At 33.4% G+C, this 19,616-nt stretch overlaps 1 protein-coding gene across 1 annotated transcript; it reads right to left on the reverse strand.

Moving 5' to 3' along the window:
• Positions 1-4,162: 4,162 nt before the first annotated feature.
• LOC107452216 (carbonic anhydrase 1) lies at positions 4,163-19,044 on the reverse strand. Its single transcript, XM_087168426.1, has 7 exons — positions 18,866-19,044; positions 17,398-17,621; positions 13,295-13,419; positions 11,248-11,346; positions 8,529-8,643; positions 7,303-7,409; positions 4,163-4,410 (listed from the first exon to the last, which is right to left on the reverse strand). The coding sequence occupies exons 2-7, from the start codon at positions 17,546-17,548 to the stop codon at positions 4,285-4,287; spliced, it is 723 nt and encodes a 240-aa protein (XP_087024552.1). The 5' UTR covers positions 17,549-17,621; positions 18,866-19,044; the 3' UTR covers positions 4,163-4,284.
• Positions 19,045-19,616: the final 572 nt, after the last annotated feature.

Consider the following 19,616-nt stretch of genomic DNA (forward strand, 5'->3'; position numbering starts at 1 on the left):
ACCAGCAGTCATTCTTAATGTATTTTCATAATAATAATTTAAAGTCTTTTTATAGTATTTTACCCATTGGAAAAATGGGTCTTGGTTCGGATTTGATGGCGTCTTCACACATTTTGATTGCAATAATCAAGAGTAATAGTAATAGTAAACTAAACTTACCGATCGGTAAGTTTAGTTTACTATGGCCGCGTGGCTGAAAAAGCCAAAGCCAAGGAAAGTATACGGGAATACCTTAAGCGTGACACACAAACGGAAAAAAGAAAGGATTGTTGTTGTTGTTCATTTACGTCGCACTAGAGCTGCATAATGGGCTATTGGCGACGGTCAAGGAAACATCCCTGAGGATGATCCGAAGACATGCTATCACAATTTTGATCCTCTGCAGAGGGGAGAAGAAAGAAAGGACTCTGTTCGCAAACGCTAGCACGAAGCCGGTCCCTCCCAAAAGTACCAAAGCGACTGAGAGAATTGAACCCTACCGAAGAGCGAATGGTGGCTCTCCGACCACTATTTCATTCAAAGACGAGAACTTGGTGTTGATCATCAGTTAGGGATAAAAGGATCCATTGTCAACGTACCCAATGACTTGCACAAGACCGCAGACTCTCTTCCATGTAATATAAATGATTCATTCACTATTCATGTAAAATTGAAAAAAAAAGCCTAGCTTTCGAATCATATTTCATGTATGAACTTGTGAATCCGAAACGGGTGTATGATGCAGCTTACAATCTCCTTCAAGCACCTTTACACCAATAAGAAAATGTTAATATTGATCTCGATTGGCTGTTCAAAAGAATTTACACAAAATGTGTCTTTGCTGCATTCTAATATGTCTGCGAAATTGTGTACCGAACAGTTCAGGATTAGCTGTAAAAGATGTCCAAGATGAAAACACAATAAAGTTGCTTTACCAAAAAAAAATTAGACAACAACCATTTTGCCAATGAGTAAAAAGTGATCACCTTGCGGTGATCACAACCTTTTATGACTTTCTATTTTTCTAAATATTAATAATAATAATAGTAAGTCGCTGATAAATGAGTAAAACGAAACATAAGAATAAAAATATGGACCAGGTTGAACAGTTGAGCTGGAAGCGTTAAAGGCTAATGATCCTTAATACTGTGCCAAAACTAAAGTTTTATTTATTATTAACTTATAATTACTGTCTTGACGGTGAATTTAGCATAAAAATGAATACTGAAGAAGGGAGGTGATGTCTTGAAACACATGCATAGCCAGGATTTGAAAACCAAACCGATGACAAACGTCAATTGAGACAGTTTTTGCAACCCATGATTTGAAATGTTTTGGCGGTTGTCGGAGTCAAATCAGAAAAGAAAGCATTTGCCCAATGGGTAACCAGTGATCGTAATAAAGCGATCAGATTTTTTTAAAAATACTTTTAATCCCATTTTTATTTTCTTTAAAAATGGGTTTACATTATTGTTTGGCAGTCGATCACGGCATTAAACGGATTGAAAAATATCTCAGAATTTTCTAAATCATCTAAAAGAAAATCCTTTTCAAACAAGAATATGAATACTAAGTGTCAGGAAATCTTAATTTATGAAGTTAACGCAAATCATCAATCTTAAATCATTGGAGCGAATAATTAATTCTCGCCAATGTCGGTGTAAAGAAACTTTGAAACTACATAAAAAGAACTCTAGTGATAAAAATGTCTTCTGTCTGATTTCATTTTAGTTCCGGATTTCGGAATAATTTTTTTTCTTACAATAGATAAGAAAAAATTTAAATATGGAATATGGGATATCAGTGATGTGATTATCAGCTATAGCCGTTTATTTTTTAATAATGATAGAGTTGAGCTGGATAGTACAGCGTAGTTCCACAGTCCTAAAATATTAAAAAAAGTGTGCAAAATTTCACGACATTTTATGGGTTTTAATTTCATTTTGATTTAAGAAATAAATTTCGTCAGTTGATGCTTAGAATAATCTTTCTTTAATTTGCAAACTGTATTGTAGAATTTCTATCGCTAATTTTTTCAGTGTGGCTAACCTGTTAAAAAGCCGGGATGTGCATGCCATTGCCCGGTATTCCCTACACAGATGTGTTTTAAAGATGAAGGAAAACCATTTTTTTTTATCCTCACCACCTACAATGGAACAATTTTTCATTTTTGCCCCTATGGTAAAACTTCAAATGATTCTAAATCGCAGAATTACTAAAAGCTTTAAGTGAATTTCTATAAGATAAGAGAGATGCAAAATTTCTAAGCTTATCGTAAATTTCTTTTAATTTTTTTAATGTTTTATATTATATTCTTCCAATTTTTCTATAAGTTTTAACGGCATATTTCATAAACGGAGAACTTTAAACTTTAGTTTCTGAAAAAGAAAAGGGTGGGAATGAGCTCACAAAGTATCTCGTTCGCAAAACATCGTATATATCGAAGCAGAAACTAACATGCATAAATTAAGTTGGATATGTGGAACAAAATTTAGTGTGGAATAAATATCGGAAGATAATTAGATTACTATGTGAATAAAATGTCAGGAAACAGATTCTCATGTGGTACAGGAATGTGGTAGGATTGGTTTTAAGTGGTAAAAATTGGTTGTAATCTGCAAAACAGAACGGCAGAAACTTGGTCATTCGTTTAAGGAAACTAAAAATAACTATAATACCATGGTTCATCATATTTTATTTCATAACCGTCGTTGAACAGCCGACCCATTTCTTTTGGGGGGGGGGGGTTTACGACTACTAATGTTCAACTCCGTAGCCGTGTAATTTTGTACCCAGTCCAGACGACAAGGGAACTCCTGGATCAAGTATTGTGAGACATTTGCCTTCGAGAAGGGCTTTTTGATGGAACTAACCCTTTTTGCGTTACATGGAGAGGAAAACCAGAAGAACCTCACACGGTTAGCCTGATAGCAAGGGGACTCTAACCCATGATCCGTCTACCACGAAGAATATTCCACGTCAGCACTGTGGTCGATGCAAGCCGGATGCGGAGTTCATATCGACCAGCCATTGCCGGGATCGAACCCCGGTTCACCTTATTGGAAGGCGAACGCTCTATCCCCAGAGTCATCGCATCTCCATGGTTCATCATAGTAAAAGCTTGATATAATAAGAGTTTAATTTGATGCATTTTTTTCTTTTTTTAATAACTGCAGGCACTGAACTTTCGTTCTTTGCCTTAGACGATGTCAGAAGTGTTGCTCATTTATCGTTACCCGGTGAGCACCTGCGAACCAAACTCACGGAGGCGAGCAACATTACCCACGCCACGCTGCCACAGATTCCCGTTTATAGGGTGGGCCGCATTTACACATCAGAGGAAAACACAGAAACTTCCATGCCCTAAGCGGGATTCGTATCCACAGCCGTCGGCTTCGCAGTCAGGCACGCTTACCGCTCGGCGTTCTGGCCGGCGATGTAAAAATTGTACAAGTATTATTACAAGAAAATTTCTGAATCGAAGCAATTGATCATTGTTAAAATTTCTCTGTTTTAAAAAGCTCAGCCTTCTAATCTTCTTTTAACTGTAAAAACTTTTCAGTTCATTTCTTTCAAAAATGTTATTTTGTTTACGTTAAATATGCGTAATATCTAAAATATTTATGCGAAATAAAGTAATATAACTATAGAAATAATAGATTTTTAGTATATAATATTTAACTGTGAAGTTCAGTAATTCATTATTTAGCTATTAATTTAACTGAACGAAGTCCCTTTCAAATAGTTTTTTTTTCTTTTAAAGTCCAAATTTGCAGGGCAACAGTAAACTATCCAATTTATGTAAACACAGTCTTAATTTTTACTGTATATAAGTAATAAATTATTACTGTATATAAGAAGTATAAAATATTACAATATAATTGGCTGAGTTTCTGCCACAAACGTGGGAGAAAAGTGTTTTTGCCATGATGGTTTTAACCGGTTTCTTATCAGTCGTTTAAACCACCTCAGCAGATACATGCCAACCTTGTAAGTGGATAAAATATCGAAGTACAAATTTTTATTTAGGAAAATATAGTAGGAAAGGATCTCACCTAAGCAGAAATTTTTATCCAATAGAATTCAAAAATTTTATTATCCCTAACATTTCATCCGCACAAAACTTTTTTTCGGAAGTTTGCTGTGGTAGCAAAACTCAAAAATGATCAAGCAATTGTCAAACTTTCAATAATAGGCAGTAAAAGTTTATTAAAAAATTACATAGAGGTAAAATTTTTGTATTAAAATCCAAAAGTTCTAAAATCTAAAATGGTCTAAAAACATGAAGGCATATCCACAGAACATTTACTCATTACCCACAGAAGAACGTTTGAAGGCAGCTTGACCTTCGGTGATTGTCCTTTTGCTTTGAGGCTGAATTGCTCTGCCGGGTCCACTTGCTCGTCCGTAAGGAGAGCGCATTGCATTGATCTGAAAACGAAAATCAATGGATTAGAGACTGCAGGTTCCAAGCTTTTCCAATAAACATTTTCTTAATCTCTGCTTCCTCATGATGCAATAATCTTGTAGTTTAGGATTACTTTTTCATTAACATTATCCAAAATTGGCTCAAAATTCGCAAGATAGCCTTTTTAAATAGCAATGAACAGAACAGAATAAATGTTATATCCTAAAAGTTCAGACTAAGCCCCGAAGAAATATTTAGTTATAAAACTTATTCAATAAAAATAGTTTGAAATTTTTAATATATTTCTTGTAACACATCTATTTCTTTACAGACATAAGGTTACTAATTGCGTAAAATAAAGCTACAGGGCATGTGAAAGTTACCAAGAATGCCTCCGTATGAACCTAGTTTACCTAATATCTAACTAAAGTATCCATTGTAGACTTCAATTAGCTGCTCATAGTTTAGCAGTTTCACAAATTGTGCAACTTCAGAATTTTTTGTTTGGATATAGTGCTCGTTGCTACTCCAGAAAAAACAATCACAAAACTATTTTTCACAATTCCAGAAAAACAGGGTGAGTTTATTTTCGTAGAAAAATACGAATAATCGATATTTTTATGACATTTTACTTTTAAACTATAGTGGCTATGTTCATAGGGCCGTCATGTAAACAATTTTCTATTATCTTGGTCGCATGTGGGCTGAAAAAGCCGATATCAATATCTTACTTCGATAGCTCATGATTTATAGCCAACATTCAGTAAGTCATTAAGCTAAATCATTAGACTAATCTTTTTCAGCAGAGATAAGATTTACATTCAATTGTTCTTTCTTATGTAGGTTCATTTGTGCAAAATATTGGACCCTGATTGGATGTTTTTATACGATCTTCGCTGAGCTAAGTTTGAGCCCTACCGAGACCGAGATACAATTGTTACAAGAGAGGTGCAAGGATGTCGCGATTATAATAGCAACAATTTAACTTTTTGCATCATACTGTTATAAGTTGAGTATAGGTTGATGTAAAAAGTTACTCCGCTGCAATTTAAAATTTAAGTTTTTATTTTCTGAACACTGCAATTTAAATGAGTCTCGGGGATTTAATGTATCGAGATATGATGCACCATTCCTTCTCCATAAAACGAGGTATTCAAATACGGTAATTGTCTGAAATCATTTCCATTTACAGAGAAAAGTTGCACGTTTTTTAATCCGCAATCCTCCGACAACAGAAGTACATTTTCAATTTTCTTTTAAACTGCCTTTCACTTACTTTACATTCACAAATTATTCAATGATTTAGTAAATCTTTCAACTCGAACAGATTTTTTCAAAAATGTCAGTCAGCGGGCGCATGGGTGACCACTTTACTTTGATCAGACTGCTTAGGGACTGAGAGTGCGCAGTAGCAGCCCTCGTTACACTATTCTACCCTAAAGCACTCTAGACTTCACGCGCAAGTTGTCGGGTTACAAAAACGGGAATACCATCCTCTCAGCTAAGGATCAAAATTATGATGGCTTGTCTTCGGATCATCATTACGTATATTTCCCTGACTGTCGCCAATAGCAAATTGTGCTGCTCTGGTGCGACGTAACTAAAGAACTACAACAACTAGAAGTTTAAATACGAAAATTGAGAAAAAAGGGAGTTAAAATTGTAACCATACAGATTTAGAATATGGTTTGAATTAACATTAGATTAGCATCCAGATTAATATATGGTTTGAATTAACATTCGTTTAAAACTTTTAGATTTCTAAACATAGTGAATTCAAAGTGAGATTCAACACTAATTCACATTAATATTATTTCTTATAAGATGGAGATAAACGCACCTGTAGGGATCATTCAACTATTAACTGTCATGATATGGCGTATAGAACGAAAAAGTTCATATTAGTGATTCGATAATTAAGTATTCACGGAATTTGAAATTGAATTTAAATACTCAAAAGTCAGAGAAAATTAGAGAGTTTTAGGTACATAAAAATGCAATATTTTCGCAAAAAATAGTTTTAAGAAAGCGTAGCAGTGGGCATTGTTTCCAGTTATGCAGTTTTATAGAATCTGATCACTAGTTTCAAATCAAACTTAGGAAATGATTTGCTTCGAAAATTTTTATCAATATTTCGGGCAACTAAATATAAAAAGGAAACAAAACTACTTTCTTACTACTTCATGCACAAATGATTAGTTTAAGAAAGTAATAAAATTAAAACTTAATCAGAATTTTACAAATTTTATTGTTTGCATTGTAAAATACGTTAAGAAAAAAAATCTGTCAATGAAAAAACATACTAAGACTATTTTGAGTTTTGAAACTGAGTTTCGAGCAATAGTGAAAAGTAGAGAATGAGCCAAGATAGGTTGAGAAGCATTGATCTAGAAATCAGCATTTGTAAATCATAAAATTAGTATTAATAAATCATTAAAGTAGTATGTATATTATTAACCCCTTAACGATCTGTTAATTTTGAAGAAAACGGTCCTAAAAGTGCCGATTTTTTTGGCTTTTGTATTTTATTACGTATTTGATTAGTGCTGACATCTAGTTTAAAATAAACTAACTATCTACAATTACCTTAAAAATATCCTGGTACTGACATCTGGCGTATAAAATGAGAAATAAAATGTCTTCCTGGCAAAATAAACTAACTAGTTTTATTCTTATTAGTGTGTTACTACCGAACACTCTAGCCCGTCAATATCACGGGAGCGAGAAATAGAGGGTGAAACCTCACCTCGACATTTTCACGGGAGCGAGAAGGAAATGGTTAAATCAGTAAAGTAGGTTTTGAATCCATTTATTCAAAACTCAAGATAATAGCTCATTTATTAGATCAAAAAGGTGCGAATAAATGAGTGGAAATTAAAATTAGAATTCAATAGAATAATGTGTACACATTTTACCTGCTCTTTTGATGCCTCAATGGGATTTTTAAAAATGATCCATGTTAGATATTCTTTCTTCATCCCCTCTCCTGTCTCTTCCTTGTACATCCAGAAATCAAGTTTTTCTAGAACGAAAAACTTATGATTGATGTTATTTATTAAGTAATAGTAAATTATTAATAATAATAAAGTTGCAATAAGGTGGGTGATTTTATAATTCCTATATTCATGAGTGTATTTGGTTCAATTTCATTGTTAGGCACTTAAATTGAACCCTAATTTTTAACTTTAACTAATTGAACCCTAATTTTTAATTTTTAACTTTATTATGGGTGGCATTTTCGATTCTCCCTCCCGGGAACAACGTCGAATACAGATATGCAACATCAAGTTTAACCAGAAAATTCTGATCGATTATTGTCATAATTATATATTAAATTCTTACATGTTGACATAGCTATCGTCTGTAAGTTTACAAATAGCTGGGCTCTATTATAACGATTCTAATTCGAAATAAGAATTGAAGGTTACTACAGTTAATTTTAACGTTTATAAGCTTAGAAAAACTGCTACCTATATTGCTTTAGAACTTGTACTTTTCACAATATGACTTGTGACTATTTATCCATTTGTAAATCTAATTTTAGCGAAAGACAAAAACTAAAAGATAACGCTCAAAACGTGCCAATCCTTGTCATGTTATTAGTTTCACTAAATCGATTTATGGCACATATTTTAGAAATTATAAAATGTTATGAATACATTTAAATTGGTGCATGATTTTTACCAATAAAGTTTCCTAGAACATCAATCCCGTTCACAGATAGTTTCGTTAACTAAGAGAAATGATGCATTGGAAGGGAAGCATACAAGCGAAAGCGAAACCAAAAGTTCGTCGTTCGTTCTCAACTCGCTGCTAACTAGTCAAATTTTTCTTAGGTGGGACCTACGCGGACGGAGAGAGCTGGAAGCAAGCTACATACGAGTGACGTTTGACTTCTCGTAAGATAGATTTTGCATGCGTACTTTATTATTGCGCATCCTAAGTGCAAGCTTATGAGATTTCACTGTGTGCCTTTTTCTCCTTCAGTATGCAACCCGCCTTAAGAAAAAAAGTTTTAAACGACTAAAACAAGAAGTTCTTTAATTATGAAACCCTAGATTTATGTAAGATACCCACATTCCATGAAATATCTATGATTTCTTTATAAATTTTGAAGAAAAAAGTGCAAAAATTTATATACCTGGGAGTAAGTAGGTTGGATTAACATCATCGTTGAAGCCTATTTTCGTAACTCTATAGCTAAGTTCTGACAGTTCGTTCGTAAATTTTGATAATTCGTTGTTTACTTTTCCTTCCTGTAAAATTCAAACATAAATTTCATGTTAGGTGTTTGGTCACAGGTTTTCATGACCACCATATAAGGTGATAAAACTTCTAGTTTTACATATTGTAATGCTCTGGAATAAATGACGCAACAGACTTAATTTTTCAAAAACATGATTTCCAACAGCGCATTATTATATTAATTATATTAATAAACATATTCAAAGCCTTTACAAAGTATCTCAAATGAACTTCTTTCCTTTTTTTTTCACTTTGTAGCACGAAATATTTTGTTTAGCATTCTGTCAAAATAGCTGAAGAATTAAATAGTCCAAAGAAATACCTTGAGTTCAACGTCACGCCATCAGACTAGGGAAAACATCCAGTCTATAAGAACTGGGGTTGTAGTAAGAGAAAACTTATTGGTATCAGGACTACCCAGCTTACTCGCAGGTCACCTCTGGTAAAGGGTTGCAACTTTCTTATACAGGTATCTCATATATTTCTGACGCTCTAATTACAAGCAAAAAATATAATTTGCTATGGTTTAATAAAAAACGGTCTAATTTTTTACTAAAAAATAGTGTTGAATTATCGGAATTATATTTATACTAAAATATAAAATCCAGAAGAAAGTAGTTTGAAAAAAAAATCATATTCAAAAATTTATCAATCGATTTTGTAAATTAAGTTTTTTGTTGTTTTATGAATAACTCTTTCTTAGATCTAAATAAATACAAATTTGGTAAATTGGAAGCCTGCGTTTGGAAGATTTTACCTTTAACACAGGAAGAAACCTGTGTTACATGCTGTATTTCATAATCACGAATTATTAAAATACAAAATATTTCTCATTAATTTTGACCTAAATGTATACAAAATAATGAGAAAAAAAACATGAAAAACATGTATTATAAAAATTCTGCGTCAGAAGGTTAAATATTTCTTGAATTGAAGCATGATGAAATCTTGATGAATTGAAAGTATGATGAAATCTTGATGAATTGAAAGCACGATGCATCAAGCTACTTTATTATTATACTTAGCATTCATCTTTTTATTGATCCAAAAATAATTTATTCTGAGAAGTGTCATTTCTGAGATCTGGAATTTCTAAAGCCACTTATTTTTACTTTGCTTCATATTTCAAAAATTAATAAATGATTGTTTGCTACGCAATTGGGTGTTCTAATAACTCAGAATTAGGCTTTAAATTACATAGTTTAACTGTTGCAGATCGCAATGAAGAACAACGGAAAGTATGGCTGCATAGAATTTGTAGAGATAAATGGACTCCAAGCGCATATTTAGATTAAAAAAAAAGCATTTAAGATACTTCGTAACCATCGTTCAAAATCCCAAATAATTCTGAGTATACGACAACTAAGGTTAAACTCCGTAGCCTCGTAATTCTGAACCCTATTCTGAATTCTGAAATGACAAATTCTCGTAATTCTGAAATGACAAGAGAACTTCTGGATCAAGTATTGTGAGAAATTTGCCATCGTTGAGGATTTTCTGAGAGACACATTTGCGTCACATGAAGAAAGTCACGAAAACCTATGGTTATAATGACGGCAACGGGACTAACCCATTATCCGTCTACCACTGAGGATATTCTACGTCAGCACTGTAGTTAGTGAGAGCCAGGTGCGGGATTCAAACCAGAGACACCTCATTGGGAGGTGTGTTCTCTGTCCCCTGAGTCCCCGCATTGCATAAATCTTAAAAGCACTCATAAAAGTACTTATTTTGACTTTGTTACGTATCCAGTACTTTTTTAATGTTACGTATCCAGGGTTTTACTACAAACAAAATTATTCGCTGGCCACATGTAGTGCTTTTGTGCTACGATTAACTCGCTTCTTATTAACTTGACCAAAATCTTATTTGGAAGAGACTTTTTTTTAATTGTATTCTAGAAGGGGTGATTTTTCACAAAAGCGAAATGGACAAAAATAGAAATTATCAGGGGTTCAAAATTTCGACAGCACCTCTGCATAAACTTTTTACCAGATTGCAGCTATCCCGCAAAATTTGAGATGTTGTTCATTTACGTCGCACTAGAGCTGCACAATGGGCTATTGGCGACGGTCTGGGAAACATCCCTGAGGATGATCCGAAGACATGCCATCACAATTTTGATCCTCTGCAGAGGGGATGGCACCCCCGCTTCGGTAGCCCAACGACCTGCACGCGAAGTCGAGCACTTTACGGTAGCACAGTTTAACGAGGACTAATACCGCACACCCTCGGTCCCTACGCAGACTGATCCAAGTGGTCACCCACCCGCACACTAACAGTAGCCGGTGATGCTTGACTTCGGTGATCTGCTGGGAACCGTGTCTTAACGATCAGTCCACTGCGGGACCGCAAAATTTGACAGTTAATGATTCAAAACCATCGTGAAAAAAGGTCTGTTTACTGAAAGAAAGTATGTTTTTTTGTTTGATTTCGTAACTAAAAACGTAGGTTCTAAGGCAAATTTAAGGTTTAAGCACACAAAATATTTAGATTGAGTTAATGAAATTCCGATCAGATCGTAAAGTTATTTCAGAGTGTTCATTATTTTTGGCACTATACAAGTAATTTCCAATGCTTATTTAAGCTTAAAAATTTGACAAAAATAAACTTACTTCTAGAAGAATACAAACTATAGCCCTATGGTCTGGAACGTATTTGTTTAATTTATTGGGTGAGAAGCTCAAATGAGGGTCATAATGAACAAGATGCAGCTGAAAAGGAATAAAATGTCAACGATTAGTAAAAACTAGCTGAAATTCGTACGGGCTAAGTACAAGATATTTATAAAATTAAAGAATCAGACGCGAAACTGGAAGACATATCGAAGCAAATAAAACAAAAATCAGATTCTTTTAATTATGAGTTGCCTTTCACAGTAGCTTTACAATATCAGATTTTATTTTATTTTATAACCGTCGTTGAACAGCTGATCCAATTTTTTGGGTTTACGACTACTAATGTTCAACTCCGCATCCTTGTTAACAATTTTGAACCCAATCTAGAAGACAAGGGAACTCCTGGATCAAGTAATGGAAGAAACTTGTCTTCGTGGAGGACTTTTTGATGGAACTAACCCGCATTTGCGTTACATGGCGAGAAAGACCACGAGAACCTCCCACGGTTAGCCAGACGGCAAGGGGACTCTAGCCCATGATCCGTCTACCACTGAGGATATTTCACGCCAGCACTGTAGTCGGTGCAAGCCAGATGCTGATTCGTGTCTACCAGCCTTCGCTGGGATTTGAACCCGGTTCACCTCCTTGGAAGGCGAACGCTCTATCCCCTGAACAATCACGGCTCTCCAATATAAGTTTGATAAAAATTTTTTTTAGATGTTCAACTAAAAAGAAAAGTACTGTATGTATCATGCAGTACTGAAAATTCAGTTCCTGATACAAGCCAACGCATGATATTTAACATCTACCACCATCGAAAAATTTTCCCAATGAATAAGCACAAAACTTACTTTTTCTGTTTCAATTACTACTAACTTTACACTATTTTAGATTTTCAAAAGTGTAAGTTTCAAAAGTGTAAATGCACATAGAATATATGTGAGGCGTTACTGCGTGTTTATTCAGATAGCCCTCAGAGTGCTAATTTAATGAAATCGTGTTCTGCAGGTGTCTTGCAGTAGTTTGTTTAAATCAAGTAAGTTGTCATGAGTTTAGCTTCTTCCCCTCACTTTAGAGTGTCTACTAAAGCAAAAATTCGCAGTTGAAATAAGAAACATTAAAATTTTTCAGTACACACTAAGTATTTCAACACCAAAAAGGTGGCAACTTGCTACAATAAAGTGAAGTAGTGAAACACCATACACAACTCTTAAATATATAGTGTTTCACTACACTAATATTGTCTTACACTACGTGATGTAAAGTAGCCACCACCGTTTTTACTATTGAATAACACTAAAATTTATAATGGCAGTAAGATATGATACATAAAAGTAAAGTTATTTTTAGAATACAACATAAAGTAATAAATCAATAATTTAGATTGGATATACACTCATTCTTAAAATCAGTTTGTAAATCAAACATACGTATAGCACAGAAAATATTGGAGCGAATTCATATTAGGCTTAACAGAATGGAAGTGGATCGAAATTATACATGTAAAATCATTTGATACAGTTCTCAGATTTAAAAATTAAATGATCATTACACAACTAAAACATACATGTTTTAACGGCGAATTTTAGTTTTGTTGATGACTATCACCGTAGAAGAGAACAAACTCTTGCCAACTCATTCTAGAATGCAAATAAGCTACAGGCGGTATTCTACTTCGAGTTACTTGAGTTTTTGATGTTCAAAGCGAGCCATAATTATCGTTTTCGGAAGCGGGAATTCTTGAGAGGTGAAAACATAGGAGTTCGGAGTAAAATTATTCAATTTTAAGTGTTTAGATTTAAAATACCTCTTTAAATCGCATATGAATGCACCATTTGGTGTTAACCCGGAATAAAATGTCCATTTACACAATTTTTTGGGTTGTTCAATATCATAATCCGAGAGACATTACACAGTTTTTACAGTGTGGAAGACAAAATAATCATGTAATATTCGGATATTTCATGATATTCTGGTTTTTATAAGTTTGGTCAATCATGAAAATGATTTGCAACAACGAAATAAAACAAACATTAGAACGCACCTCTCCGGCATACTCTTTCCCATCCACAGAGTGTCTACGGCATGATTCCAGGCTTGAATCTCCTACCATGTGGCCATGAATCTCATACAATCTGTATGGATTTTCCAGAGAGCCATGAAATAATTCTAATTAAAATAAATAAAAACAAGCGAAAATTAGTCATTTTTTAGTTAGTAAAAGTTTGGCTCTTTCATGTTTATACTTCAGTTACTAAAATTTCTTGTAAGCAAAATTAAAAGTTTTAAAAGTAATTAGACATTAAAAGCTGTTTTACATTAATACGGGAAATCCCTTGAAAATCCATTGTTATCTGCACTGTAAAAATACTAGTTTTTTTTACTTATTCGTATGTTCGACCTGTTTACAGACAAAACCCTTTCATTGTTTTTCACCTTAAACATAGATGGATTAAAATCGTTAGTTCAAATTCTAGTTTTTACCATACTCTTTTGCTTATCGTACAGATATTGCATTTTCATAAGTTTTACGATTATTTTCTATACATGCTCTTATTTTCTCTTTTTTACCCTTAAATAGGATTTCAAAGTAAGGTGAAAGGTAAAGGCACTTTCGTAGACTTTTCTTCGCGCCACTGATTTTAGTTCAGGAAAAACTGTACTCTCCGGGGTTTTGATTATGAAAACAGGATTTCCACACCACGCTACTGCTATGGAAAATTTAACAGTTAACGGTCCGAAAGCGTTGATAGTTTACTTCTGATCAATTTCGGGGGGGGGGGGAGACTAAAAACCTTAGTTCCTATATTAATTAGTATATTGGGTACGCATTACTTATTACCATGACATTAGTAGTTCACATTACCACAAGTAATGAAGTGTCACTGACGTCAATTGATTAGCGATTTTTTGGCAAGTAAAACAGCACTGTATAATTTTTAGTTTTAGTTTAATTTATTAAATTACTTTGTACTACTAGGAATAAGAAATAGTTAGTGGACAAAGTGAAATAATTACTTCGCTAAAATGACATCGTCCTTTTCATAATGCTAAATATTTTTACTAAAGTTAATGATCAAAAATTTCTGCAAAAAAGTGTCTCGATACATTTAAAACTGAAAATTTACATCAATATATGTGGAAATAAATCTAAATTTAAATTTCATTCAGAAAATTAGAATTTGTATGTTGTGTTTTGTAAATAAAATAGTTAGAAATTTGTCTTAATTTCCAATAATTTAAATTCTGTATTTATTTTTATAAATTATCAATTTTAATAAATTAAGGAATTTGTTTTAAAATAAATTATAATTCCAACGTAAGTTAAAAGCTTTCATTTTTTTCAAAAATATCTACCCTGACAAAAGGAGCTTTCCTGCATTACACTATCAACGTAAAAATATTAGTTACGATTTAGCATTAACTAGATTTCTTTTAAAGCATAAATTATTATATTAGTATTAATCCTTTCACTGAGTTTTGATTTTGCATACAAAATCATAACGTTTTACCTTGTTTAGAGGTTTTGTTAAACTTCTTGCAATAGTAATCCTAGGTTAGAATAAAGACAGAATAAACCTACGGTTAACCCAGGGATAAAGAGAATAGAAGGGCTAGTTCACTCCGCTCTTAGAGCTGAAGCTACGATTTCCCTCCTCTTGACGTCACTGTGTCCACAGATCTCGGAGATCGCAAGCAAAGATATGATAACTTTACATCTTTCTCTTTGTAAAAATAAGTTAGACTTTTCTGGTTATTAGCCTTCAAACTTTACGTAATTAACACATTATTTCCGTTCATAAACATAGTTTAAAAAAAACTTTCTTGGTTATTATATTAAAAAAAAAATACCATTTTAAACTTATAAAAATGTTTTACTAGTTGGCGAAAATGACTCTATAAATACTTTATTTTAAAAAGTTCAGTTTTAACTTTAATTATTAAGAAAAATGAAAGCATGTATCGACACTTTTTTTATCTGCACATTCTTTTATAACGATAAGTTGAGTTAAATATAGAATCCCTGATTTTAAAATACGTCGTTAATAGCAATTTGTTCATACTTAATCATTAGGAAAAATCAACCTTAAACGCTAATTACTGAAACAAAATAATAATTTAGGTTCATAATGACATTAAAAATTTTACAATCGTTTATAGATATTTAAATTTACGATGATATAATTTATAGATATTTAAATTAAAGAGAATATAATTTTTTAAAAAAAATCATAAATATTTAGAATAACTATATTAAAAAATATGTTAAATTAGGAGAATTTCAACTGTATACTATATATTTTATTTATACTTTTTATTTACATTTTAATTTTCTTTGACTTTATCCATTTTTTAATTCTTTTCACTTGCCTTTCTTTTTGAAGTAACGAGGCGGTTTCTATTTAGATAATGAATTTTTATAAAAGTTCTTTACAACCGAATAAACGTATTGCTGCTTAATATTAACTGTGTCATTTCGAAATCCATTCTTTACACAGTTGTTCATTTACTTTAGGGAAGACGCGGAAAATTATATTTTTTCCTTTTTTTTGTATCAGAATTTTTGCAAGTTGCAATCGCGCAAACTGGCATTTCGATAATAGTTTTAAATTCTTGTAAATTCACTGCAAAAACTGAGGAAAATCATTATAGAAAATGACAAATCTCTTAGAATATCTCGCAAAAAGAAATGATCTAATATTAGTTAGAGCTAGTAAGGCCGAACGCTCCGTTCATGAAGTGAAAGTGCGAGCTTTGCGCCAAAGTGACGTCACTAGAGAAAATCGGAGGATTGGCGCGGCTAGAGTTACTTCAAAGGAGTGAACCAGCCCTTCTATTCTCTTTAGCCCTGCGGTTAACCACCCTTAACACGTGGATTTCCCTATGCCCGAGTTCTTGGTTTAATTCAGTGTGGTGCATACTTATTAGCAAGAATGACCCGGGTGAATTTAAATCCAGTCAAACCCCGCTATAGTGAACATGATTCATAGTGAACTCTCAGATATAGTGAACAAAATGTTCGCTCCTGTGCTTTGCTATGCACATATATTTTTTGTGGATATAGTGAACCAAAAGAGAGAAAATTGGTTATTATGAACTTTTTTCTGTTTTCGACTGATTTTCTTCATTTTTTGGTAATATTGAAATTTTTACATAAAATACAGATACCTATTTTTAAAACCATTTATTGAGTGGAATGTAGCCATAAGCATTTTTTCTTGTTTGCTTCTTCTATCTCAGTTTCCCATCCCTAAATAAAGACCATCCCTAAATTTTTTTCGTACGCAAGACGAAGAGTAATAAAAAATAAAAGTTAACGCATTTTTCGTTATTACATATTTAATCATTTCTGTATTTCTTTTCATTGGTCATTTATTTTAATAATGTGTAATAAAACGGAGCAGTTCGGAAAAATTAGTTGAAATTGTTTGCAGTACGGATATAGTGAACTCCCGGTTATAGTGAACCGAAATTTCGGTCCCTTGAAGGTTCACTATAACGGGGTTTAACTGCATCTTATAATTTTGAAACTCAAGAATTTTTTTAGCTAATTCAAGTGATTAGTTAAATGTTAATAGAGTTTGATTTTTGGAAGAGGAATTTTAATCACTGTTGATTACAAAACAAAATCTTATGTTTGAAAAATCGCAGTTATTAAAAAAAAAGGATTTTAATCTTAACTCTAATTCATACAAGATTGATTTGTTCATTTACGTCGCACTAGAGTTGCATAATGGGCTATTGTCGACGGTCTGGGAAACATCCCTGAGGATGATCCGAAGACATGCCATCACAATTTTGATCCTTCGCAGAGGGGATGGCACCCCCACTTCAATAGCCCAACGACCTGCACGCGAAGTCGAGCATTTTACGGTAGGACAGTTTAACGAGGACCAATACTGCACACCCTAGGTCCCTACGCAGACTGGTCCAAGTGGTCACCCACCCGCAGCCAGTGATGCTTGACTTCGGAGATCTGCTGAAAACCGTGGCTTAACGATCAGTCCACTGCGGGACCTAATTCGTACAAATTTGTGAGGATTGAAATATAATTATTTAAAACGTGGCCAGCTTTGAGGTATGAGTTCTTTCAGGATTTCCTTGGAGATTATACAACAGTGAATGACTTACGGGAGTACAACTTACCGTGTGCATTAGTTCCTGGCACGAGTTTCCAGCCTTCATCAGTTTTGTGTACAGATTGGCAGTGATTTAAATTATAATCGAGTTCCAGGGGATTACTCTCTATATTTACCAAAACATCGTCGCTCTTTATGTCCACTACACGAGATTGCATTCTTCCAGCTGAGTTTCTTACTACTAGCAGTAGATATTGCGATCTGCACAGGTAAATGCTTAATGGTTCTTGCCTACGAAAGAAAAATTCGTCAGAATCTGGACACCCAGAATTTTATTTAACATATATCTGAATGCCTAGATCAAAATGTCATTTCCCAGTTAATCATAAATAGAGAAACTACGACAACTTGTCCTTAGGTATCAGGGTAAATAATCCATTATCAAAAATTACCTGAATTTGGTCATTGAAATTGCAAATATTGGACGGCTATGCTTAAATATTGAATGGAAAACTAATAACGAAGTACGTTTTTTTTATAAGTTTAAACGATTAAATATGTTGTGAAAGGCCTCCAAATACTGCTGCAAAAACATTGAAGCAACTAGGGATACATATTTGTGTTTTATATTTATCAACCAACTGCAAAAGTATTTTTATTTTAAGTGATTTAAAGTTAAAATAATTATATCTTGTACGAATAGAAACACGCTTCTATCAAACATATTTTTTTTTCTTATTTAAAAGGTGCTATTTGACAATACAATTCACTCGTTGCTGCAGCAATGAATTTCCCTTAAAAATAGTTTTGATTAAAGTTAAATATTTGAATTTTGTAAACATTTCAATCGAAGTTCGCAAGAAATTTAAGATATATTTTCACTAGATTCTATCTAGTCTAAATATCTCATTTAAGTGGTTAAAAAAAAACCTTAGAGCACTTTGCTTTATTGTCAAAAATTATTAAACGCTTGAAATATTGATTTTGCAATGTTTCGCAGAGTCGCAAAAAGTTAGGACAAATCAAATTTTTAGGGAAAAAAAAATTAAAAAATACCCCTCTATCTCACATTACGTTACGTTACTTCATTCAACTAGGTTTGATTGATACATGTTAAGTAACTTTTCCAATATATTTACAGAAATTGATTTAAAGAGAACAAAAGAAATAAATAAAATTAAAACAGACAAGCGTAACTACTTCAACTAAAATTTCATAGAACTGAAGTTTAATATCAAACACTTCGTTCAATATTCTTTAATGCATTTTACTCTAATTTTAAAATTAGTTACAGGATAATATACGAAACTCAGTAGTTTAACACAATTTTTTCTTCATGCTTCAAAGATGCATGTTTTTTAGACTAACCTAAAGTAACTGTGAATTTAAAGATACAAAGTCTATTTGTAAATAGTTCTTTCCCTACAAATTAGTGAACTTTTTGACATAATCTGAAGTTCAAAGATAAATCAGGAAATTATTAGATAAATTTCAATAACAATAGTTTCATCTTATAAAAACACTTCCAGACTTACCTCAAATTTTCGTAACAAGCAGTTCAAGTTTTCTCGTCTCAGGATACACAGCAATGAATCATAAACTATACACTTAATTCAGAAAGTACTGAAACAATTTTAGTGCTGCCAACTGTGATGCACAAAAATTTTTTTTCGTAAAAAGGTAGGTATTTTATTTACGTCGCTGTTGTTTTTGTTAATTTACGTCGCACTAGAGCTGCACAATGGGCTATTGGCGACGGTCTGGGAAACATCCCGGAGGATGATCCGAAGACATGACATCACAATTTTGATCCTCTGCGGAGGGGATGGCACCCCCGCTTCGGTAGCCCGACGACCTGCGCGCGAAGTCGAGCACTTTACGGTAGCACATTTATTTACGTCGCAGTAGTGCTGCTAAATGGGCTGCTGTCGATGGTTTGGGAAACATCCCTAAGGATGACCGAAGAATTTTGATCTTCTGCAGAAGGGATCTCGTGAGGAGTTCTCCTCATTCGTGAAAAGAACGAAATTTCCCCCAGATCCCTGTTCTCTTGGTACTGCTCAGCAACCGACTACAGGACTTTCAATTCCACAAATTTTACGAGCATGTTTATCGCATGTACTCTTTTAGGGGATTTGATGATCTGACCGGAGTTCGATTCTCTAACCACTGGGCTACCACGGCCTTTCTTTCATAAAACAAGCAATCTCATTTCAATTTAGCAGTCCTCGTTAAACTGTTCTACCGTAAAGTGCTCGACTTCGCGTTCAGGTCGTCGGGTTACCG

Source organism: Parasteatoda tepidariorum, chromosome 1 (assembly GCF_982258835.1).
Source record: "Parasteatoda tepidariorum strain Cologne lab strain chromosome 1, Ptep-v5.0, whole genome shotgun sequence".
NCBI classification, from domain to species: Eukaryota; Metazoa; Arthropoda; class Arachnida; order Araneae; family Theridiidae; genus Parasteatoda; species Parasteatoda tepidariorum.